Raw genomic sequence first — 26,854 nt, 5'->3', positions numbered from 1 at the left:
TAACTTGACTTTCTCAAACTCAGTTTTGGAATTTTCCAACGTTCAGCGATGATAAGTCATAAGGAAATGTTCACTCTTCCACTTTTGCAGATTGCTTTGGCGTATTAATTCTGAATACCTATGTGATTACTCTGTCTCTCCAAAACTGAACCTCTAAAACTGTTACATAACAGTAAATTCATTCACACAACAAGTTCTGAGCAACTGTTCTGACAGAAACGCATATTACTGAGCAGCCTATGTTTAAAAGTTCCACTACAGGCTTAACACTAACAGATTTTAATTAGTATAGATCATTTTTGGAAATGAAAAAGTCAGGCAGACCTCAGCATCCTGTCTCATGGCACACTTTTTATTTTGCACTAAGAAACTGTGAAGTTAATTTACTTATTGAGTGATAACTAACGTTAATTATGGAGCTTGCTGGCTACCTAGCTAGCTACAAAGCTAAAAAGAACAGCTTTGGGGGTTAAAGTTAAACTTCATTTTTAACCTTGGAAACAGACCTTTTTCACTGCAGCCACAATGAAATAGTATGGTAAACACAGGTGTTATTAATGATACTAATTAAGGTTCTGTTCCATTCAGGTCAAACAGAGTCAGGGCGTTGAGGTTGTATGAGGCATGTTGCCTCACTGGAAAGACTCTGCTATACTAACTGGAACAGGACCTTAATTAGCATCAGTGGTAATACCTATGTTTGCTCTACAATACGGCTCCAATAAAAAAGGTAAAAAACACAAAGACCACTTACTGTTTTTTTTCCAGGATGGGTGAATAGCACTACAGGTAAAACGAAAAATATGTACTTTTGATTTCGGGATGAGATATCCCTTTAATTTAGCTTCTTCTCAATCTACTGCTCATAGAATTTTAGAGAAAATACCATATTAAAGAAATCTAGTTGATCCAGCTGTCCCCATTTTTGATCTGATCTACACCCCCACCCACAAGAATCCTTTGCATGTTTCTGTTATTTGCAGACAGCCACCTCTTTCGTGGACAAAACAGCACCAGACATGACTGTGAGAAACAATCTGAGATGCAACTGTAAAGAGATGTGAGAGCCATCTGGCTCTGGCTAACCTCATCCTGAGATTCTTCATTGAGGCACAGCATGCTTTTGGTCATGTGGTTATTGGGAATGTAGAGGCTGTGGTTCAACGAGCCCTGTGAGTCCTGTTCCATTTCCAGCTCCTGACAAGAGTTAGAGGAAGATGCTGAATCCTGGGTGCAGTTATTAGATTCACATTCGTGGCATCCTTGAATCTTTGTTTCTCCACTGCACAGTGTCTCTAAAGCATCATCATTGCCTTGCGACATTTGGTCCACAACTGAGTTCACACAATCCTCAGGGCTACTATGTGGGTAAGACTCACAGGACTTGCCCCGGTTGAGTCTCTGAAGTCTGTCACTCCACACAGACTTGCAGCTCAAGTGTTCATCTGCTCCTATCTCAGTGAGGTCGGACACGGGTATGCTGATATCTCCGTGAGCTGGAGGGGAAAGGCAAGGGGGGTTGTTGGAGTCTGGGACGGAGCAGGAGCGGTTAAGAGCCCCCCTCACCCTGTTCAGTCTCTGCTGAGCTCTCCTCCTCACTGGGGAGCTGTTGTGAGACCTGCAGTCCAATTCATCTGCCAAGATCATGCCGTCTCCTTCACTGCACTCCATATCCTCCGCCCAGAGAGAGGAATCCCAGCCCCCGCACACCTGCAGATTGAGGTTTTAGTACATAGCGGTGTGCATCAGCTATTCTGCATGACAAAATATTCTTAATCATGCATTAAAGGCATAGCCGGATTATTTGAAGTGGGGTTGCATGAGGTATTTAGAATATTTTCACCACTTTACCTTGCTGTCAGACAGCCTTTTCTGATGGGAAACTGACATTACTTATGCCAAATATCACAACAGTAACAGGTGGACAATGTTCAGTATCTCAAAAAGAAAGAATCCTTTCAGCAAAGTGAGCATATTAACTATTAACATCTAGGGGTCAGGTCTGGTTCTGGATTTTAATAAGATGTTGGATGACAGAGACTGATGAGGAAGAATAATGTTAAATTATTTCTTCCTTCAGAGCCGCAGTTTCCTAAAACTGGTTGTAGCTACACTCTCTCACATACCTGCTGCCTGGACAGACAGTTCGTTTTTACTGAACTGTCAGCGCACACGTCTTTGGTATTATCGTCCGAGCTCAGTCTTTTAAGCAGACATCTGGGTTTGGGATGCTGCCATCTTGCCTCCCAGGAGCCTTCCTGTCCATCTGTGGATTTACAAAGAAAGCAATTAGTACCTGGAGGAACCACGGCCGTGCAGACCAAAGAGTGACATTTGTAAAACTGAGATGATATTATGACCTTGAAAGGTTGAAACAGATTCGATGGAGAGCACCCGTCGCCCAACAGAGGACAGCTTCCGACACACAGCTGCAGAGGAGCTATGAGACAATCGTGCCTCGGCCAGACAGAGGACGTCCTGTGGGAGCATTTAACTTACAGGTTTGCAAAATTCACAATAAAACACACATGATCTCAGAAAAGAAACATATTTGAGGGTAGAGGCACAACACAACAGATACCGATATTGTGTTGGCTTTACATGGTATATTATTTTTTTAAATATTTATGCCATTTTTTATTTTTTCTGCATACTGCAATACAAATGAATACTAATTAATTTGTATGAATGAATTTGTCTTTTGCTGATTTCAGATGTCTGTTGTTCAGTAAGTTGATCTTATTTTGTTCTGTTTAGGGCTTGCTGGCATGACCAACAGACAATTATCCTTAAATTTTCATTGGGTAAGTTATTCAAAATTCACCTGAGCGGGTCTTAAAAATATGTTTTCTCTTCCCCTGCTGCTTCCCACGTGTTATTGCTTTTTATGGATGACTGATTACTTGGCATATATCATTGGTTGTTGTCAGTTATTATATGAAATCCCTGACAAAGGTAACTGGACCGAAACGTAGCTGTTCACTAAACTGAATGTGTGTTGCTGGAGCTGATTTTTGTCACTTTATCACTTATTCTACTGGTCACCAATCTGTCTCCACACAGGTGTGCAAACTTCTCATTTCAAACATGTTTTATTGAGCCAAAGAAAATTATACATACAGTATTCTGTTGTGTCGATGCTCATTTTCATTTATATAAGAGAATTTTAAAATGACATTAATGCACATTCCCAGATATAAGGCAGGTGATATTAAGGTATAAAGATTGTGTTTAGGGTTGGAACAGTATCAAAACTAAGAAAATTTAAAAAGAGAAATGAACAAAATTCAAAACAAAGAAAAATAATTACTTTAAGCAAAATTTGACAAAGATAAGAAATTTTTCATCAAAGAGGAACATAACTCATAAAAGAAAAGGTCCAGGAACAATAGTTTATCTTCTCTCTTAGTCTTCTTCATTTTTCTTAAACCTCTTCTGTTAACTACTTTTCTATGTGAAGAAAAATGCATCTAAGATGTACAAGAATGTTTTGTGAAACTTGCAAATGCAAATGCAAATTAATCATTATTTCTTTTTGAATAATATTTTCAAGTCATGTTACAATCTGGTAGATCTTTTCACAACAGTAACTTGTATACTCCTTTATATAGCACAGCAATTTCAGCTGCATTTTGTGACTAAAATGTTCCATAAATCTATTATTGTTAGTAGCAGGGCCTCTGACTGTCTGACAGCAACAGAGTGTGAGACACTCCCAGTGTGTGTGATCTGCACTGACGCAGCTTCTCCACTTGATGCTGCTCAAGAGCACCGACTCACTAAATACAGAGTCACTCAGTTCATCTAATAGTCATATGAGAGAAACAGACTTAAATTAATGCTACAGCCTTAATTACTGTAGGCATATTTACTTCTCCTACACAATCCATGTGCTTCTACTTGTGACTGTAAAGGGAAAATGATGCTGTGCTGTATAGGAATATTCTTTATCATTTTGAACTGTGTGCAGTCACCATCTATGTCCTGGAGTCATGACGACTCTAAAACTACATTAATCTATTTCTCTATGGCTTTATCTCAATGTGTTTTATGCCTATGTTAGTTTCTATGAGGTTTCTAAAAGAATTTGAAAATTAATATGAAACTGCAATTATCACTAATACATGTATAACTTACTAAAAACATAAATTATTTCTATTCATTATTTATTTAGGCCATACTTTCTCCTTTCTACTTTGCCTGGCTCCGCCTCCACTGAGCAGCTCATTTCTCTGAAATGGAGTGTAATGAATCGAAAAGTTAGTCTGATATCAGGTTTTTCTAATTTGACATTTAAGTAGGGTTATAGATGTGCATTTTTCTTGAGTTGAAAACGCTAATAATCAAGTAATCAATTAATCATTAATTCATTGTTTTGTCTTTTATTTCACATTTTAATTCTTTTTGTTGTTTGCATGTATCAAATTCAACTTCTTAATGACAGCTAATCGATTAATCATTAATCATTAACATCCTGACTTCGGAGTTATTATTTTTGTGTCACTAAATGTAAAAAACATCATTAACACTAATTTTGTGTTTGTACTAAAATGAACCTAATTTAAGACTTAAAGCTGCTACAAGGAACTTTCATGTTTTGTTGATTTTAGAGGCCCCTATGGGCAAAAGCACTAGTGCTTCAAACATAATAACCACAAAATATAAGGTCAAAAATAAGATTATCTAACTAAAAACGTTCTCCTGCTTCTTTGTAACTGGCTTATGTATATTACTCACTGAAACTCTGCCTGGAAAAATGTGAACACAGGCTCATTTCATCTGATTTCACAAAGAATCTTACTTGGGGGCTGCCATTAAGAACAACAAAATAGAAATAGCCAGTTTTCTTGTGGATGCTTTTTAACTTACTTAGGTCATATGGAGGCGTCAGTAATAAACTGAGACTGTTTCATCAACAGTTAAAAACTCCTCGTAGCAGCTTTAACTAAGACATTTCACTTCTTTCATCTGAACACCACAACAACACAATTGCTCAAGTGAGATCTCTAATTACTCCACCTGCCCCAAGATGTTAAAACCGTGCAGCTTTCTATAAATCATTGCAGCAATAAAGAACAGTCAGCAGGGTTTTTATACCTGCAGGAGCGGCCTGTCCTCGGGTCTCTCCTCCTGCATCTGCTCCAGCAGCCTCTGGATTTCTTCTCCCAGCTCTGCCTCCAGCTCTGGCTCGATGACAAAGTTCAGTGCAGCAGAAAGCGTAGAGCCCAGAGAGTAAACATGGCCCTGCAGCCGGGGATAAAAGAGGAAAAAATACTATCACCATCAGAAACCAGCTGCAGCCGTGAATTTATAGCAACTACAGCGATCTGAATCTGTGAATGGCTACAGAAAAGGGTAAAAAACACAGGATCCTCTTACCATTTTGGGCAGTAATTGTCATGTTTTGTACATATTTATGACAAAGCTTTTGTTTTGCTTTGCTGCACTGACAGTGGATATTATGGTCAGCTCTGAGGCAGCAGCGATTTTGAACCAGGTGCTTTTGAGTTCACATCTCAGATTTAACGATCACTTCCAACAATTGAAGTGGACTGTACCCATACTTATGTGGTAAACACATGTGCAAGGCGGATCCCAGTGTGGGTCACCAAAATAGAAGAGTAAACACTCAGCTGAAGGCCATAACTCCTGTTTTGCTTGCGTTATTACTCTGGCTGTGCGTAATATCTCCCTTGAGAAAAACAAGGGAGAAGTGAAGGAGAGGTTTTGTTTTTATCATTCTGTGCATTTTCAGACACGGCAAAATTAGAATCCACAGTATATTTTGATATTCAGTTATACTTTAAATGTATTTATGAACAGTGACCCTGCACAGTGGCAGAGTCTGAGCTTCACATTTTGATTCTGCAGTTCCACAGAGGAATCACATCAAAAGCATTGATCTTACCAGTCATTTATAATATTCAAAAGGGTGACCATTAAAGGATAATTGTTTTTTAATTCAGCTATGGGCTATTTTTGTAGATGTGGTCATCGTGGCCTAACATTGGTTAGGTCAGATAACATTGTGCTAATGGGTAAGAAACATCTGAAGTCAGGTGATCATGCAGCGACATTATCTGACCGATTAGCAGTGCAGTATATGGACCTGTGAGGACCTCTGATGTTAGGTCAAAGTTGAATCATGATAGTTTGGATAACAATTCTACAATTTAGCTTTGCTTTTTGTTTTTCAGATCAATTTGTCTGACCTGTGGGTTCGTTTACATGCCTCTGTGATAATCTCATTGCTGGTATTTCATGCTCCATTGGACGTGTCCATGTTGCTGCATCACAAATTCTCAGCTATTAACTTGGTGAGTACAGTGTTATTCTTTCTAGTAGGACTGATGGCAGTAATGCCTCCTCCTGATTTCACGTGATCAGACAGAGGTAGCAGAGGTGAGCTTGTAGATGAATGATTGCTGGCTTCTGGTTCGTCCCTCAGCAAACATCATCAAGGTGCCCGTGACTGTGTGGTGTACTGAGAAGCTCCCAGGGGTGACTGTGTGCGACTGTGACCAGGTTAGAATCTATAAGAAGATTCGGCATCTCTCACCTCAAACGTACTGCCTGTGTTGTCAAACTCTGGAGGCACAAAGGAGCCTTCTGGATCATCTGCAGGACGAAAAACATGCCAATTAGCTGCACCATTAGGCACGCGCGAAAAGCACACTGTATATCATAATGCCATCAAAAAGGAACAAATGGTGCATTTGTCGTTTGATGTCAACACTCTGATGTACAGCCATGTCAATTCTGTACTGTAACCTACTTGCTAAGCATCCACCGTAATGAGATGCAAATCAGAAAAAAAATATGTATCCCGCATGCTACACCACAACAGTCCAGTGAGCTAGCGTAGCCGTTTCCCTTCATTTGCATAATTCATGTGTCAGAGATAATCCCCGACAAACAAGACAGGAGCTATCTGCAGATCAGAGGATGAAGCAGCCACTGAGGAGCAGCGTGCTGCATCCTCCTCTTCCTGAAATAGGCCACTGCTCAGTCTGGCTACAAGCAGGACACACACAGACATGAAAACATCAGCACAAACATGCACTCCCTCAGCTGGACTCAGGATAAGAGAGACACATGGAGACAGACAGAGACATAGAGGTTGCATCCAGAGTTAGAGGAAGGGGAGGAGAGAAGGAGAAGGACGGAGAGTAAAGTGGGTCATGACAGATCTGGGTTTGTCCACTGGAGTTATGATATCCCCTCCCAGGTGTAGTGAGGCTGATCTCCATGTCTCCTCTTCTCTTTTCCTATCCATTCTTCTCACCTCTTTAGCTTCCTCTCCCCCCTTTTCATCTTATTTCCTGTCTTTCCCATTTTCATTTCCTTCCCGTTCATCATTTCTTTCCTTTCTTCTTTGCCTTCCTTTCATCTTTTCCTTTCCTCTCTCCTTCCTTTTGCATTTGCTCTACTCTTTCCTTTCCTTTTTTCATCCATTTAGCTGTCTCCACTCTTTTGACTTTTTCATCCTGTCTCCTTTTTACCATTGACTTTTCCCCTTTAATAAAGTTTAGTTTCCTTCTCCTTTCTATTCATCTCCTGTCTAGTCCTTTCTACTTTCTTTCCCCTTTACTTATTTTCTTTCCTTGACTTCTTTCTCTCCTTCCATTTATTTTATTCTCACCTTTCTTTTCCTTTCCTTTCTAACCATCCTTTCCATTCATCTCCACTTTCATCTTCGTTTTTTTATCTCCTGCCTCCTCTCCTTTTTAATTCTCATTCTCTTCTAATCCTCTCCTCTCTTCACATTTTTAGCTTTCTCACCTCCTTTGAGTTTTTCGTCTCGCCTCCTTTTTTACTTTTGCCTTTTTCCCTTTACTCACCTATCCTTAACAATAACCCTCTTTTCCCCTCCTGTTCCTCTCATGTCCTTACCTTTCCTTACCCCCTCCCCTTTCTTTATCTCCTCTTTCATTTCCTTGCTTTTTCATTTCCTTTCCCAACCAAACCATGTAATGACAATGTCATGTGATACACTGCGGCCAAAAAACAGACAGTAAAATAGTGGATACATTTTATTGAGCATCACAAAAGCACTAATGACTTGTTTCAATATCGGAATTGGATTCATTCAGACCATAGTAGCATTTGTAAAGTGTAGACGAGACGCATGATTAAATCATTTTATCCCCATTCAGGTTAGCGGTATGTATCCACTCGGCCAAAGGATGTCTGTACTGCGCTTGCTCTATGGCCCTTACAACTAGGAAGCATATGTGGAAGCTCATACAAGGAGGATTTTCCTTTCCTTTCTTTCCTCTCCCCTCGTTCATTTTCTTTCCTCTGCTCACTGTTTACTTCCTTCCCTCATCTCTTCTCTTCAAACAAGAGTAGAAAAGGAGGACAAGATGTTTAAACTCTGTGTAGTCAGAAACCTTTGCAACAGAGTGAAACAGACGGTGAAGAGAAAAAAAGGCAGCCGTTGTCAGTGACGCAGATGCCTCCAGGGTGATGGTGAAAGCTTGGTGAGTCATGTATGCCTAAAGCAACTTAGCACAACAGGTAGTATGAACTGATTGAACACACTTTCCAAAGGGGCCGATCGCATTTCCCACCAAGCACAGCGAGCCCTGTTTTATCAGAAATGAAACAGCTTTCTTCAAACCTCATGGGAAAATTAGCAATTTTTCTTAGTCATCGTTGTATTAGAGGAAATTTTGTTGCTCTGGCTGCGTATTTTGGTGATGCCACATCACCCACAGTCACATACAACCACCTTTCTGTTATTACTGCAGGAATTAATTAGCTGAAACGAACCCTATTGATGAGTCGTTGTGGCAACAGCTATTCTCACTCGGATTCAGTCCCACAGTCCTCAAGGTCACTCTATTATACAGCCTTACAGCAAGAGCCTGTTTGTGTGTAAGCACAGGATTGGCTGTTCAAGTGTGCGTCACCTTGAAATTTCATCACTATCGCACAAAGACTTCAATTAAATGGAATCAATAGGAAAGTGCAGCAAGCAAAGCGGAGAGCATTGTGTTATGATTAATGATATAGATGCAATGTGTTCAGAATGAACAACTACCACACGAAGGGTAATGTGGGCACTGTGGTTTCTTTCTCTATCTACAGGGTGAATCACAGCCGTGGGACTGAACACAATCCAATAAAGTCTGACAACAAATGAGGCTGCAAAGGATTTTATCTGACAGAGTAATCAAAACATCTCCTCAAAGTGTCTCTATTACTGACTGAAGATTTGCGTGGAGATAAATGGATGCAACGCTTTAAAGGATGCCATGCAGGCAGCATGTGTGTGTGTGTGTGTGCGCAGATTGACTGCTGATAGGCTTACCAAGCTGTTACCACAACAACGCTCCCCCTGGCAACTCTAACACTGTTGATCCAATCAATGCTTATCAATTTCTGGAAATAAGTGCGTGCTACAGTGTGTTGCACACATGCACAAGCGCTGGTGTGAGTGATAACACAGAGATTGGTATAGAAAGGGAATGAGAAAGAAAAATTGAGAATGCTAGAGAGAAAGGAATGACGTAAAGGGAAGAGGGAGAAGCAAACAGGTGAGAGATGATAATTCCTGGTAGGACATTTTTCATTCGATGTCACGGAGCCTTTCAGGACATCAGCAAATCAGAGCAGACCCTAAGACGTCATCACAGTCTGACAGATCCCGTGAGAAACTAATACAGTATTTTAAAGCTGAAATTTGCTAATTTAAACTGATATAGATCAGGGCAACAGATCACTGAAGAGAAAAAGGTAACTTCTCTCTGTGTGAACCAGAGCTTAAACTGCAGCCATGGGACAACCTTGCATTCAAATTCTGCAGTACAGTTCTGATCTAATCTGTTATGTCTTCCAGTTTCTAAATGTCATTTGTGCCAATAATAATAATAATAATAATAAATATCTTTAACCATTACCAGTCATATTTGACAGCCAAGCCAGTGGTTACATCCAAAATCAGAACATGATAAGATAAATGATGGTGAATCAAGGGGTATAAAATGTTCTTAAAGTGGTTTCATTCTTGCAAAAGTATATAAATGACAGTATGTCCATGCTGTATACTCACCACTGAGCTGCTCCATGAAACAAACATTCCCATGGGCGTTGAAGGCCAGAGTGTCGGGTGTTATGCACAGGGTGTGGAAGAGGTGGGAGGGTCGGATGCTCTGCAGCGCCAGAGCACACTCTGCACACACCGCCCACACCTCCTCCTCAGACAGACAGCTGTCCCGCAGAGAGAGGATGTCTGCCAAAGACACATTCTCCTGTGGACACGGACACAAGCATGTTTAGGTAAGCACACACATGTACTGTGGAGACATACTGCGTTAGCTCCATGCACTTTCATAGACTGAGAAAGTTTAAAAAACAATTCAGCTTTTTTTTTTTTTTTTATTTCTTAAACCCTGTACAATTCTTCACTTTGTGGAAAAACTGCGTGGAAAAATAAGAAGAACCATGTTTCTCAACACAAAACTGCAAGGAATTTAGGGATTTCACCACATACAACCCATAATACCATTAAAAGATTCAGAGATTCCAGGGAATTGGGACAAGGCCGAAAACCAACATTGAATGCCTGTGACTTCAGACTCCTCAAGCAGCAGGGCATTAAAAACCCACATAATTGTATAAAACATACTACATGGGCTCAGGAACACTTGGGAAAATCACTGTCAGTAAACAGAGTTTGCCACTGCATCTACATATGCAAGTTAAGACTCTACCATGCAAAGAAAAAGCCATATACTAGTAACAACACATAGAAATGCAGCAGGCCACATTTGAAATTGTTTTTAAGGATATCATGGATGTCATATCCCCTGGGCTAAAGAGGAGAAGCACCATGCAGATTGTTACCAGATATGCGGGGGTGTTAGTGTCCCTGGCATCATGGGTAACTGTCACATCTGTGAAGGCCCCATTAATGTTGAAAGTTACATACAGGGTGTTGTATTGTAAAGCACCTTGAGGGAAATTTACGATATTGGGCTATATAAATAAAATTGATATGTCTTGCCTCTTTGCAGAGCATATGACACATTTTAATGTCAGGCAACAGAGACCAGAAGGCAGAGCGTTCACCTTTCCTCCCACTCTGTGAGCACCTAACCGCACCATCAAAACAGTCCCTGCTCTCAACTGCGTTTCAGTCCACTAACTCATGTGGAACGGATTTATTAAAATGTAAATACAGAGTGTGCAAAGCAATGTTTGCTGTTAAACTCTGGCCTCATCGCTTTCCGCGGCACCGAGGGAGGCTGGAGAGCGACGACAAAGTTCTACCTACAACCTGGAGAAACTAGATTCTACAGGTGGATGGAGATGGCGTCCTATGTAACACAATGATAATGCAACATTATAGCAGCAGCTAGAGTTTATAGATTGCCTCTTTGCTAGGATACAGATATGGTAGGGAAATATAGTGAGATCCAGATAAGGTAACCAAATTGTAATGTACAAGATGATAAAATATTTGAATTGCTGTTTTTTAAGCTTTTAAAAATCAATGGGCTGCTTGAGCACTTGAGCAATAAATCTTAACTATATATATTCTAAACCTAATAAATTCATCTTTGCCTCCACACTGCAGCACTGCCACACTGCTCTGTTTGTTTAGTAATGATGTTTCTTTTATGATATCAGGTGCATAGTGTGGTAAATCAGAGTGTTGTTGCAGGTGATAAGTGAAATAAAGAGTCTAAGTAGCCCTTGTCTTTTTAAATAAACCCATTTAAAGGTCGTAAAAATGCTGTGGCCTGCTTTGGAAATCGGCTATCGCTTGTGTTGCAATTAGAGGCCAACGCATTAATTGGTTTAGATGACTAATCTGCCAATATGACGTTTAGATGACTAATCTGCCAATATGACATTTTTCAAACTATCAGTACAGAAGGAACTGGGCTCCGATAGTGACCAATGGCTGTGCAGCATCTACTTAGATGCAGATGACTGAGATGTTCAGTTATCCAGTTTATAATCTTTTTCCCACTCCAGACTACTGTCATTAGACGGGCCTTTAAAAATTCATTATCGGTCTCCCTCTTACTGTAATAACGGCCGAGGAAATGAAGGCACACTTTAGGATTTTTTTGAGAAGGTTAAAACTTCATAAAATAAAGCTGACAACAGCACAAGATCACTGGGAGACATCTGAGCTCTCCACTGGAAGATGAGAGCTTCCAGCACTGACAGCAAAGTTATTACATAAAAGTACATCTTCATTTTGAGAAACTGTAAATACCCCTACTGTCCGATACTTTAGCTTCTACTGGCTGCTAAGTGGGCTACAACTGGCACCCATTCAGAAAAACAATATCCAGTTTTACCGATGCTTTGTATCTGTTTATTTCCCATGCCCACACTCAATGATCTGCACCTTCACTAAGTTTGCAAATAAAGTTGAAACAAAATACAGTCACAAGATATGATTAATTTTTATCAAATACAGCACCTTTAACAGTGTCCTCATTCTGACACCAGCTGCAGAAAACCCAAAACTTTCTTCAGTAGCAAGGGCATTTAGTACACAAAGTACATCCTGCACACACCGACACACAACCCCTTGTTTTCCTATGGAGTGACTCTACAGACCCGCATGAGCACACTACATCATCTGTGATCCACTATTACTGACTGGCCATTTATCCCGGCAAACCCAGTGATCTCAGAGATTCCATGCAGCATCCAGCATAATTCTGCGGCCTTATTATAGGATCTTCTGTTCGGTGCGGAAGTGAACACAAAAGCTGGCCTTACTCAGACAGATGGGTAGTGGAGGGGATGTGGTGTATCACAAAGCAGCAACTGTCAAACAGTACGTCCGCTACTTCCATTACCATTAACCTTTTTTTCTTCCATGACATAATTTATACCACATAAATCTCTCAATGGGAACTTATTTTTACTGCCTGTAATTCATATTCAGCAACTGAAAATCGCTGCATTATCTCTGACTGGCTGCAGCAGTGAGCATCTGTTTTGCTTTACGAGTCTTGTAGGTGCAGAAGAGTTGCGGCCGATTGTGCACAAAGGATATAAATGTTATCTGGTGGGGTAGAGCACAATTACAGGGCAGAAAAGTGCCACTTCAGGCAGCAGCAGCAGCACCAGGCCCATAAATAGACGATTTCCCTTGAGAACAGTGCAGAGGAAAGCTAGAAGTCTCTCTAACCCCCCCTCAAGTTAAATTTTCTGTCCTACATAAGTTTGTGTCTGAGCTCCAAGGTTCTGATAAGGCTGGTGGTGTGTTTCCTGTCTCTGCGCACTGGGAATGAGAGGAACAGCATAAGAAAGTGCCAGTAGTCACTTACATATGATTCAAGTTCCTGTATTTTGTTAATAACATATTCCCAACATATTCCCCGAAAATCAATCCAATGGATCATCTAACTCTTGATCCTTTGGGACATCTCTGCTGAAAGTCTACAAAGTGACTAAATTACAATTCAACAGTTTCCTTAAAAAAAAAGTTCAATAACAGCCACTGGTGGAAAGTAACTAAGAACACTTACTCAGGAACAATGTTGACGTTCTTGTTCTCTACATGAGTATATCCTTATTGTGCAACTTTACACTTCTACTCCACTACTTTTCAGAAGGAAATAATGTGCTTTTTACAACACTACATTTATTTGACAGCTATAGTTACTTTTAAAATAATTGTTTTACATATGATAAACATATAAAATACAATAACTTGGTGTGTTTTTGTCTTGTGACACACAAAAAAAGAGATCTGGTTGGGGCTTTGTGTCACATTTCACTAAAGAATGATTCGCTCACTATTTTACAAAAGAAACAGATTCAGTCCAAAGAATTAATGCAGGTAGCAGAACTTTGTTTTGTTTTCTGCCCCAATAACCATCTCAGGATCCCCAAGATTTATCTTGTGGGGCCCAACAGCTGTTGGCAACAAGCGCAACTCAACAACTCGCAACTTTTTTTGAGATTATTGGTAGTTTCACACGGTCACAGTCTACACATCACACACAAAAATATCAGTATGTGTATAAAATGTCAAGGATTCCAACAAAAGATGCACCTTCGACCATGGACACCCGATTTGAGAGGATTTTGTCTCGGAGTATATTTTTTAGGTTTGAAAATAATAAGGTCGTCATGGTCAACTGATGATCAGCCAACCTTGTTTCTTCCCTTGTTATTTCAACTTCCAAAAAAATGTGATAAAAGTTCAAATATTCTGTTCTTCTATTGCTGAGGACCCTTAAACCCCCTGACTTAAGGGACAGTTCATCCAAATATCAAAAACATATTTTTGCTCTTAACCCTATTGCCATTTAGATAGTTTTGATGTGAGCTGCCAAGTTTTGAAGATACCAGCTGTAGATATGTCTGGCCTCTGTTGAATACAAGCTAATGTAACTAGATGGCACTCAGCTTGTGGTGCTCAAACCACTAAAAAAATACAGTTTAAAAATTCAACAGCAATGTTTCTTCCCAGAAATCCTGACCTAGTTACTCAAGATCATACACGGACCTTGTTGAGAGCAGTTTGATGGAGGGACTTTTTTTCTGCAGCTGGTTGCCAAAACTACTTTGTAGGCCAGGGGAAAAACGTGGGGTTTTTTTGGAGGGTTTTGGGGCGAACTGTCTCTTTAAATCAATGGCAGTTTAAGTAAGTGCCGTGGTTTTATGAAGGAAAAACCTCAGTGGTCTATTTATCAAAATCATGTCATCTAACCCAGTTGAAGACAGGAGAGGATGTACGTATAAGAACATTGGAGACATTGTCTACAAGCTGGCTTGCCATATTCATGTAAGCTTGTAATGCCTACTGGGTAATCAACCATATTTTTAAATAAGTCACAACATTTTTAGTATGACTTCTTCATGCTCACCTCATCCTCCAGCAGTGGAGGCAGATGCTCTAGATCATAATATCCGTCTCTGTCCTCAGATCTCCCCAAGTATGTGACCGCAGCATCACCCCCCGGAGTCTCCATTGCAGCAACTTTGATTCCTTCAAGTAGTAAAGCGAATTTCGGCCCAGACAACAGTGTTTCCAGTCGAGACAGCCGGCATCTCCGGGTACAGCGGTGCTCAGACGGAGGGGGGGTCGACTACTTGCTGCAGTCCAGCAGTCAGTCGATGGTCACTGCGGGACACTCCGGTCCAAAAACAACGCCGGAGAAAACCGGGGAAGCACAGCAATGCGCCTGAATCGACTGTCTCCAGCGTGCCGAGGGAGGAGGAGGCGGCGGTGGGGAATGCTGGCCGGTGTGTGAGGCTGTCATGACTACTACACCTCCACAGAAACAGGCGACACGCTGAAGGCGATCATGAGCTGCAGTTTTCTGAGTCCTCCCCTCCCCGTGGAGCAGCCGGTGCTGGCAGATTGGAGAGAGGAGAGGCGCTGACTGCATGCTACAGTTGGCTCCTCGCCTCTTATCTGTCCACGGCGTGACTCACATTCATCACATTAGTCCTCATTACTATCTCTTCTGTCATCTGGCACTGACTGAGGTGTTATGTCATTAATATGCGCTGTCAGTTTCACGATTCCACTTGTACTTTTACCTAGTCTAGCTACAATATGTAACATTGCCGCATTAAAATGACTAAAACTGTTAAACAATGCTATGTGCGAATGAATGAGTGAATTTTTGTTATCGTGTCATGCTTCTCCCGAACAGGCTTACAAGACCACCATTACTTAGCAAAACGGACCAGAAACCAGAGCAGAACAGCTAACTTCCGGGTAACAGACAGGAAACAGCCTCAAAAGTTAAACATCACGTGTGTCCAAAAAAATTAATCAAAGCATGAAGGTGGCCTCACCTTCTGTTCTTGCATCCTCTCTCTTTTCACTTTTGTCTTGTTTTTCACACACCTGGTGTTGCAATTCAGGTAAAGAGTGCCTAAGCCACGCCCCTTCCAGGGCCCATGGGACCTACATTCAGAAGAAATATGAATGGTAGTCTATGGCACCAGAAAAAAGTATTTTTTGAGTCTGTTTGAACTTTTCCACAAATTGCACATATATTGTTTGTCAATTTAAAGCATTATTTTAAAAGTCAAGAAAGTTATAGTCTTAGTAGGCTTAGTAGCCTGCATCTCTGAACTAGCTTCCAGTTGTACTTCCTGCTTATACAGCCCACTGAATATGTGCAGTAGTGCTTCTCCCATTCCCCCCACCCACGGGTTCCTGCTCAGCCCATAGACTTAGATGTCAGTTCAAGGAAAGTTTTACAAATATAAAACCTCCATGTTTGAAAAATTCATAACAGAAAGAGTCATAACTAACCTTGTTTGCAGTTCAAGGTATCCTGTCAACAGTTTTACAGACGTCTCTTTTGTAATGGTGGCCTATGAGGGAAAATCAGAAGGTAAACCTGGAAGATAGAACTTTTTCTGCTCATGTGGCAGGCAAGCACTTCTCATTGGTGAATGGGTGCCATCTGTATCTAGTTTATAATCGTACATCTATGACTCAAAGGCTCACAGAGAGAAGAAGCAGAGTTTACTGGGGTGTTGAACAGAGAAGGGTTTGAAAACAGGCAACCAAGCTTAAAGGGTGGAAATCAAAGGTGTGAACACATAGGGACAACTGCTGGAAAGGGAGGGAAATACATCTTTTTCACAGCAGATATTTTGAAACCAATACCATTAACAATGGTGATTCTGGGCCCTAAAGACACATTCACACCATGGAAAAACTCCTGATGGTTGTATGATTACAGAGTTGGCTTTGTGAAAGTTATGCTTTCCTTTGACAATATAACACTGCATGTATCCATACAAATTGGATTTAATTATATTGAAGAGCAAAACTTGGCTGATGTAAGTTGTTCATGAACATTTGGTTTTCCAGCACTTTCCATCACTTATGACCCACTATAAATGTGTGGTGGTAGTTGTTTCTGCAGAGAACCTGCCCTCTGCCTGTATACCTCACTGTGCACTTTACCAACCCAAAAGTCAGCATTTGATGTCCTGGGAATAAGACACAACAATAGACTTCCCAGTTCGTTCATGAACAGCTTCGTCAAATGCCATTGGATCAGTTCCATCAAGTGTTCCATTCAGCCATGACAGAGAGCCAGTATGCATAATACCATGGACCATGGGCCAGACCAGCTAACCCACCTAAATGGAATGCAGTCATTTGTAATGTTATCAGTTACATCTGTGCTTTTCCTGCTGTGACAAATCAAAATGTTTCCTGTGAAAAAGGTCAGTCAGAGATGTTAGTAGTCGATGGAATATTAATGAACTGCCGTCTTGACACCTGCACCCAAGTTCCACAATTGCCATCGCAGCTCAGATCTTAGGCGAACTGTTGATAACTTGCCCTGTCAATTATCAGGGATGTTATTTGATTTTATAGTTTATTGAAGACATGTCATTCTTAATTGCTGAGTAACACAAACAAAATCTTGCACACCATCAATGCACTGTATTGTTAGTGAGCCAGAAATCTCAGAGGCAGATATCCAAAACTATGTGCATGGCTAGATGGTCCAGGCTTCTTGCTGCTATTTCTCTAGGCTTTGGAGACTTTCTGAGTTTTGTTATATATCCTACCTAAGTCATAGCCATCAGTTGGTGACCTATTTTGGAGGCAAAGTCTTGACTATATCAGAAAGTGCTTTATAGCTGGAGAACAAAACCGCATCCCTGACATTACCTGCTGATTTACTTCATTTTACTGGCATGGAATAAGAATGTCAAGTCTTACATTAAAGAGCACTTCTCGTGTGTGAAATTTGGTAGGCTTATCATGTCCAGTTGTATAAAGAAGCCTCTTGGAGCCACACCTTAAAGGAATTTTAGGGAGTTTTAGGCAGTTTCCAGGCACTGTATTTCATCAAGCACCTCCTAGAGAATTAATCAAATCCAATTTTAAATCAGAGTATCAGTGTGCAGAGACCTCTCCTCTAGAGACCTTCAAAATGAAAAGGTAGGAAAAGCTTGGAGTGTGTTCCTGTGGCAGCACAGCAAATTTTGATGTTTCATCTTGAAACAGGAAGTTGTGGTCTCTCAAATATACATTGTCCAATCTACCCCTAACCTTGCATGTTTGCTGGTCTCAGGACATCTACATGTAAATTACAGGTCATAGTTATTGCCCACTTACCAACAGGAATAAAGCCTTGTGTGACAATCACGTCATTTGATTTACATGACATTTTCATGGTATGGTCCACACTTGATAGACTGGACTTTAACATATAAGTAGTGGGTGTTCATGTAGTGCCACATAGTGGAAACAGGAAGTGATACTGAACTGTCAATTGGTCAGCGTCCAGTAATGAGGCCACGCCCCCGTGTATGCTGGACTGCAAGGGCCTATTCATCGCAGCTTTCAGGTTTGATATTACTAATGCAGTCACACTCTTGCACACTTGTTCTAGATCAATACTATTTGTACACATTCTGATCCATCTTAATTGCCCACTCTATTTGAATATCATTTTGTGCTGCGTGCTAGTGATGATGGAAAGCCTGTCTGGGTGCCAGCTGAGCCCGGGGTGGCACAGAATGAATTGCTATTATGTCGGTGGTGCCCTGTGGCTGCTAGGCAGTGATAGAGAGGCCTCCCTGGTCAGGAATAGGGAAACCACTATTAGATTTGTTGACTGCTCAGCGTTCTGGCATGTGGAGATAATAGAGGGAAATGCCTTTACTTCAGCAGCCAGGCAATTAATGTGATCATACATATTCTGGCATATCCCCTCAATGACTTATTACTTGAGAACAAGGCAGTCTGTTTGATCCTTGTTGGCATTGTACAGGAGCCAACCGAGAGATACATTCAGAGGTATTTCATCTTCAAAAGGATTAGCTCCTAATGTGGAAATACTTCACAACTCATCACCGCTGCACAGCTGAATCATTTATAGTGAGGCAGCACTTGGTGGGGATAAGTGTGACATTGGAAGTTTTGTCTGTTCTCATATTTAACACGCAAATGTACTTTTTTTCTTTGTTTTTAATTCTGACTTTCATAAACTAATTCAGCAAAACTTTTCTCAATGCTCTTTTCAGTTTGAGTATGACTCCAGGCAGATATGTTTAAAGTAAACACTAAATGATAAAATGGCTGATTCCCTTTTTGGGTTCAAACACTAAAGCAGTGTTGCACTTTATGCCACATCCACGTCAGTGATGTCAAAGCTGATGTTCTGTCTTTAAAAATATAAAATATAGACAGCAGCACCCTTTGAGATCAGTTTTTTTTAACTCCATCTGCCATTGGTGAGTCATGCTTTTGGGTTTTGTTTAACCATCTCCTCAGAAATCTAAGATGGTTATATGAAAAATACTACTGAGATAATAACAGAGCTGAAATTTGCAGAGGCTCAGCAAAAAACTCATCTGGGTAGCCAAAATGGTTTGGACCAACAGTGGCCTTATTACTGGAATTATGCTAGACTTGTGATGAAATACGTCCCACAACCAACCCAAATACAGTCATGCAATTCCAGCTGCCAAAACGACCCAGGAGCTGGTAAACATCTAACTGGAGCTGATTCTATGCCTGTCTGCACCTCCACAATCTGGCCAAATCAAGAAATACACAGACCAGAGCTGGCTCACATTTTGCGTTGTTTTCCAGATACTGAGCCACAGTGCTATTGAGATATAAAAAGCTTATGCACATTAAAGGATTAAAAAATAATAAAGAAAAGAAAAGAGTAATGGGACAAGATAGATAGATCATTTGACTTTTTCTTAAAGGATTTAGTATGTCACAAAACCTTCATTTTTAAGTATGTATGACAATAAATGTTACAAACCACATAGTGAAATAAACATTGTTTAAACCTAAAAGTCATCTTCCTGCCTTCTCCACCAATAAAAAGGTTGCTACTCATTTAAAAACACAATGCACAACAACAACAACAACAACAACAACAACAACAACAAAAACATATTCAGACACAAAACCCACACAAATAGAAAAAGAGGCCTGTATCCCGGGCTGGTTGACCTCTGCAGTCTGGACAGAACTGTTACAGGGCAGAACCACGACAAAGCTGGAAGGTCAAGCGTGTGGACAGTTGTCAGCCCTTAGGGAATGGTGAGTAGCCTACTGGCAGATGTGCCCCCAGTAAAAAAAAAAATCTGCAATGTGTCAAAAGTTCCTGGAGTCGACAGCTCCAATATGATGCTTTAAAAGAGTAGCTCAGGGTTGTGTCTCAGCGGGGAAGCTCCTGTGAGAATATCTGACTTAGTAAAGCAGAAAGGCTTTGGGATGTTGAGGTGTGCAGAGAGTCTACTGAAGCGTTGTGTTTAAATGAGCAAGAGTAATGTGTGGAACCAGATGAAACCACATTTAGTTATACGTAGTATTGATTTTATGCTAGGAATGTGCAAACGTTGAATCCTCACAGTCTTTTACATTAAATTCCAGATTTATAGCGGTGGCAGCAAAACGGTTAAAGAGCTGGACTGTCATTGGATCTCACCTGCTGACATCTAGGTAGCTGTTAAAGTGACAGTTCTGATTATTTGAAATGGGGTTGTATGAGGTACAGAAAGCCTTTTTAACATGTGGCTAACGTGAAATGTTTGCAGTGGTGTCCACCATTATCAACATGAGTGGCCCAAGTGAGGCACTGACTTATGCAGGGGTGGCATGAACTATGTGTGCATGTACACATGCATGCACATGCACACACACACAAACACACTGGAATAGCATTAATTCACCATGTCTCATATCTACTTTAATTACAGTATTTCTTACATTCCCGTGGTTAAGTCCTACCACCTCCTATACTAAAAGAAATTTGTACTTCCAAAAGTAGACTACATCGAAAACAATACAATGCACTTTGGGTGGCCAGTCATACCACTGCCCCTGTCTGGACACGCCCTTGAACAGTTGCAGTTTGGGTATTTGTAGGCCACAAAACTACTTTGGTATCAAGACTATGTTTGGTGTTACAATACTACATAGATCACATGACATCTCTGAAGCGATTTGCCAAATGAAAGTCTAAAGACACAAGTCACATGATGCACATAACATTATGTAGCATATCTTAAAACTTTTACGAAAGTTTTTACATGGACATGAATCCCAGTCTCCTGGGTGAAAGTCCTGTGTTTGTTTGAGTAATCCATCCACCCAGACTCCTCCATATGTGGACTTCTTCCTCTTTATACTACATCGAAAGCCTGGTGTGTCTCATACAGCTATAGACAAGTTTACATTCAAGTCATTTGAAAGCCCAGTTCATCATTTTCAGCTGTTAACGGGTACTGTGTGTCACTGAGGGGTGGTGACAAAACGTCAGTAATTGAAAAGCTGGGAATGAGAAGAGGCTGACTCACAACTAAGCTACCACATGGCTAGATATGGATATGGTAAGTAAGAGATAAGTAAACATTTTGGTTTCTGTTTAATTTGCGTGAACTGACCCTTCAATTAAAAAACAAACGAACAAACAAAAAAACAAAGAAATGGCAAAATTAAGTGGCCATCAGTTGTTGCCGTACTGGACTCACAGTAATGTGAGCATGTGATCCTCCATTCCCTCCCTGTATGGCTTTATAGCTTTATACATCAGTACATGATGCAAGTTGTACATCATACTTGTCCTGGCAGGAGTTGTTGTAGTGTGCAGTGTCTTGAAGTTGGACCTTTACCACAAGTCCCTTTAGCACTCCCAAAGGTCTGTCCTGCTTTTACCTTTACTCTCATCGCCTCTGCTTGAAAATATGTGTTCAGACGTCCAAAAAGAGAGATGTATCTGACAAAAGCAATGGTGACATCTGTTTTCCCAGGATGCTGTTACAAAATAGGAAAAAAAAGGGAACATATTTGTCCCCTTTGGCCAGAGGGGGAACTACACAACCCTGTGAACAGAACCAGCACACACACTGAGACACACAAACACACACACACACACACACAAAGGTGCAAAGTAAAGCACTTGCTACAAGAGAACTATGCTTGCCTTGTAACTCTTCCAATTTCATTTAGAGCGACAAGCTTTCTGTGGGTACACCTACAGTAATGTGTGGGGGATTACAGAATCAGACACTGGCAAAGGAAAATAAATGGAAACAGTCTTGATTGCTGTAGTTATTACATGAGGTTGAAAGCTATTCCCATGGCCAAGACTTAAAGCTGTGGGCGAGGTGCTTCGTGTCTCTATGTCACCTCTGGAACAGCTGTTGGAGCTGAGGGCAGTCAACAGTTTAAAGCGAGATCTTAAAATACACATTTTTAGCTCAGTGAGTCAGATCACAATGACTCAGTTTGAGTTTTAATCCTTGAGTACGTGGGTGGTTTGCCAAATATACAGTACCTCGGGTAGTTAGAGACTTTTGTTACTGGAGTAAAACAGATTGAACAACATGAACTTTTCATAACATGACATTTTCAAAAATATGCCCTACAAAACATATTTTTACGACTGACATCTTTTCCAATCACTTTTTAATGCTAAAAATGTCATTTTTGAAACATATTCATATCTTTTAACAGAGCCAAGTATATTTTATTTTTATTTAGATGTAGTACTGTGTTACACATAGGCATCTGTGACTGTTTAATGATTTAAAATACACATTAGTCAGTACAGTAACAACAAATCAGTAAGCAGCATGGCTGTATGCACAGTATGTCTCTTAGTCATGGGTGTATTAATATCTTTACATACAGTTTTGCTTTGTTGTCCTCTCAAATATCAACATGAACTGAGGCCAAACAGCAAAACATAACAGTACCTGCTATCACCTACTACCTAAAGACTGTAGAAATCTTTTAGAGAGAAACACATTTGGAAAATAGAGAGACATGAGGCAAAGATACTGCGTGGGGTGAGAGAGATGGAGGAGGTGCATGCTGAGAATTTAGTTGTCGTCGTCTGACCTGCTGATTAGGCCCACGATTTGCATCAGAATGGCACTTCCTCTGCAAATTAAAAATAACACTGGAACACGCACGATACACATATTTTTAGATTCAGTGTCATGGGCGCAGATCTCATTATAATTTAGTGTGGGACAGTAGTGAAGATCAGCCCCTGACTTATCTGTTTGGAGTGTGTGTACGTGTGTGTGTGTGTGTGGCCACTGTCTCCACCTTGATTGTGCTTGTTAGACAGTTTTAGCTTCACTTCCTACATTACTTTATGCTGTTTACAAGGTTCATTATTAGAAGGTAGGTCAGCTCAATTAATGTGAATTATTCATGTTAAAATACTCTCTGCTCGCAGCGGTATTTCAAGTGGTCAGACTGTTCAACCAAGTTCCACACGAAAAGCAGGTGTCTTATGGTCGGGCCATATTTTTTCACAGTATAAAATATTCTTACGCCATCAACAAGGCTCTGATTCACTTTGTTCTATATGTATAATCAGCACACATGTCATAATCTCAGTAACATTAACTGATCTGTGATGAAGTGGTTTACGGGCCCAGCTCTATAACATACGTGCTTCATACCACTTTTGCAAGATAGATACATAAACAAAACCTTCAAAAAGTGGATTCTGCTTCTATTAAATCTGAATTTTCAATTACATGATTTATTGGTGGGGACAACTTTGTGTCTTTTAATGTTTTTTAATTTAAGCATCCCTGTCCAATACACTTGGTGAGGTGAGGTGTTTACAATCTGCAATTTAACCACTAAATTACACGCTGGTTCTTTAATATTATATAACATATGATTCGAATATTTTAATCATTAACAAAAATCTTACATAATCATAATAAACTTGTTACAGCGCAAGTGAATTAGCCATAACGACATGGCTGCAATATGAAAAACGTATTTCCAGCAAAGTGGATTACCGAATGAATTACAATTCTGACATGCAGCAATATGTATAAAGCATTGTATGCGTGTGGATCGGTGTTGTTGCCAAGTGTGTCCCTGAACATGTTTGCGTGTGTGCGTGTCTATGCTTTTGTGAGGATGAGGAAGCACTCGGGCATAAAAGTCAGGGAGGGGAAAAAAAAAATGCATATTCATCAGGCCTCGCAGACAAAACAATGTACCGGCATAATCTCTGCGACGAGCGCGGGTTAACTAGCTGCAGTAAGACTTGATGTGCTACAGCAGAACAAACATTTATGAACCTAGCCCATGGACCTGCCACATGATAATGCTTCACAGGAAGACAGAAAGGGAGGACTGAGTGTATCCCTGCATACATTTGCATTTGGCTAGGGGCTGGAGTTCAGCAGCCGCCGCCCCCCATTTTTCACCTCCATCTCAACACTTAATTACTTCAGCTGGCTAATCTTTCACTTAATAAAAATCTATTAAATAGGCCTGTCTGGGTATAAGTAGGACGAGAGTTAGAGATCCCCAGATCAATGCCTCACTGTTTCTGCTACACTTAGCCAAGACACAGTTTTGTGCCTTGCAGATCAATCTTGCAATTACACTTCCATACATGTGGAAATCTGAAATTGACTCGTGTCTTATTGACCTCAGCCATTTCCATAATCTGTGTTTCTTTGTAGAGATCATCTCCCCTGTTGTTTATAATGAGTTTCTCTCTTTGTCTGTGTAGAAAAACCTTATGAAATCACAAAGAGGAGCCGTTTTTATACACCGAGCTGCCTGCTGACCTGTCTCAGCCTCACAGATGCTGTAAATAAAGGCTTTTCACTGACATCCACTTGTCCTTCAACACCTCAAGTGACCAAATTTAACCACTAGATGGCATTCCTGTATAGAGAGCAGAGAAGAGCAGAAATTGGAAAGCAAAGACAGGGCTGGCAATCAGATGTTTCAGTGTTGATGTTGTTGACAACTGAGGACACAACCAGCTGCATTACATCATGTATTAACATCACTGTCTGTTTTTACATCATGAGTGAGCGGTAGTAGCAGTTTCCGTGGCTCGTAGCAGCTCACTGCTTTTATTTCAGTGAGGCCTTGATTTGTGTCACACTGAGCGGAAAACCCTGAGGAGCTCTCTGAATGTTTCTCCATTTCACATTTGCACATTTGGCCACATGCTTAAAGCTTTTAAGAGTCAAGTGCACAATTACAATCTAAGATTCCCAGAACTCATCTGCTGAAAACAAATGAGACTGATGACAGATTGACTTTCTGGAGCACACAGTTGGTATGAATCCTTTGTGAGGGAATAAAGTCTTAAATGAAAATTGTAGCGCGGGACATAGCCAGGATTTTAGAAACGCTGTGTCTGCTGTCATACTTCTCCAACACTGGCACAGCTAGAGAAAAGATTCTGGGTGTGCATCAGAAGAACTGGGTGTGTCACATCTAATTTTATCTACAACGCAGAATAGGCTGGATTAATGTGCACCTCCACAAAAATATAACCAGCCATTGCTCTCCAAACAGAACAGATAACAACTTGGCAGGACTGTGATCCACACAGCATTCTGCCAAATGATATTTACATGAAAGCTTATTGGGACACAGCCTACCTGTGCATAGTTTAAAGGGCAGGACAGTGTGGCTTGGCCTTAAAATGATTAAACTTGGACGAGCATGCAAGTTTATCTAGCTGCCAAAATTTCATTGGTAAGCTGCCTGTGCACTACAGTTGATATATTAGAATTAATAGTGATCATAATTAGAACATATTAGCAGACGTTTCAAATAAAGAGTTTTAGTGAGGCTTTAAATTTCATTCTGCATTTGATTTTGACAGAAAATTAAGAATATGTTCCTTATTGTCGGTCCTACTTTATTTTACAGTAAACTAATAAGATGTAACAAGCTACGCAGAGGAGAGAGAGATTAGGATGGTATGCAACAAAGACCCTGGTTGGACACAAACTGGACACACTGCAGTTCATGGTCTAAATCTTAACCCCTAAAACACCAGGACACCCACCATTTTACTTACTGGGTGAACTGTTCAGTGAAATGTTCTGTAAATTTGATTTCCCCAAAGACAGGTCTATTTTTTCACCAACAAAATGTTTTGTTAAGGTTTTATACTGGCAATTACTGTAACACTGTCTGTATGATGAAAGCTGGGTGCAGCTTTGTAGCATCACTGCTGATGTCACACCAACACTTGCAGTGGACGTACACAGGCACGCCCATCTCATTATCATAGGACACATGAGGGAAATTGAAAATGTGGTGAGAAAAATTGAAAAATGTTGCTCAGGGACAATGGGCAATAGAAAATGATTAAATGTGTTTGAAGACAAAAAAGAAAAACTAAAGAGCTGAAAATATAATGAGCTGGTAAAAGATAAATAGAAAAATAAAAGTAATTCAATTTTCATTTTTATATTATTTTATCAGCTGATTAAAAGTAAAACTAAAAAATAAAACTATTATTTCATCATCTATTTCTCTTACAATAACTGTATTTATTTAACCAACAATATTATTTAATTGTGTATTCAGTTACATGTTCTAAAACTTTTTATTTGTTCATTTTTCATTTCATGACATCACATCACTAACAAACATTCTGTGCTCCTTTGGTGCCAGCTCTGTTGAAGCTTATTGGAGGTGTCAGTCACCCTGTTTGTAGACCTACATCAAATAAATGAATGTGCACATTTGGAAAAATGAGTTAGTATGCTTCTCTCTTTTTTTTTCATTTCAAGGGGCATTTCTTCATCAAAGGTCATACAGCACAGATATTTTGGATTTAAGAATACCTCTCCATGCATCTTCCATTGATCCTAGTCACATGGCGGCCACTCGCTGTGCTTCAGTAAAGTACAGAATGTGACATTCACCGACTCCCGATTGATCAGCATCTGAAAAGACAATAGACAGTAAAAATCTGGACATCGGGACATATTTCAAGCCAAAATAGCATAACCCATTCGCTATTATGAGACACCAGCTGATGTTATCATTAACCACATCCTAGCAAACATCACTGATTGATAGTGTTACATGATACAACAGAAAAGGCGTAAA

The 26,854-nt window shown here is 40.3% G+C and overlaps 1 protein-coding gene across 1 annotated transcript in view; it reads right to left on the bottom strand.

The window, feature by feature from the left end:
* kndc1 (kinase non-catalytic C-lobe domain containing 1) overlaps nt 1-15,556 on the bottom strand; it is a 39,631-nt gene extending 24,075 nt beyond the window's left edge. The window contains exons 1-7 of the mRNA XM_084736230.1: nt 14,853-15,556; nt 10,058-10,256; nt 6,560-6,618; nt 5,098-5,244; nt 2,361-2,478; nt 2,127-2,266; nt 1,087-1,710 (exon numbers count right to left, since the gene is read on the bottom strand). Coding sequence (XP_084592356.1) covers nt 1,087-1,710; nt 2,127-2,266; nt 2,361-2,478; nt 5,098-5,244; nt 6,560-6,618; nt 10,058-10,256; nt 14,853-14,957 — 1,392 coding nt within the window. The 5' untranslated portion in view covers nt 14,958-15,556. The remainder of the gene's footprint in view (nt 1-1,086; nt 1,711-2,126; nt 2,267-2,360; nt 2,479-5,097; nt 5,245-6,559; nt 6,619-10,057; nt 10,257-14,852) is intronic.
* Nucleotides 15,557-26,854: the final 11,298 nt, after the last annotated feature.

This window comes from Lutjanus erythropterus, chromosome 14, assembly GCF_056507025.1.
Source record: "Lutjanus erythropterus isolate fLutEry1 chromosome 14, fLutEry1.hap2, whole genome shotgun sequence".
In the NCBI taxonomy this organism is placed as follows: Eukaryota; Metazoa; Chordata; class Actinopteri; order Lutjaniformes; family Lutjanidae; genus Lutjanus; species Lutjanus erythropterus.
Note: the sequence above shows the minus strand (reverse complement) of the source record. Positions and strands in the feature narration are given on the sequence as shown.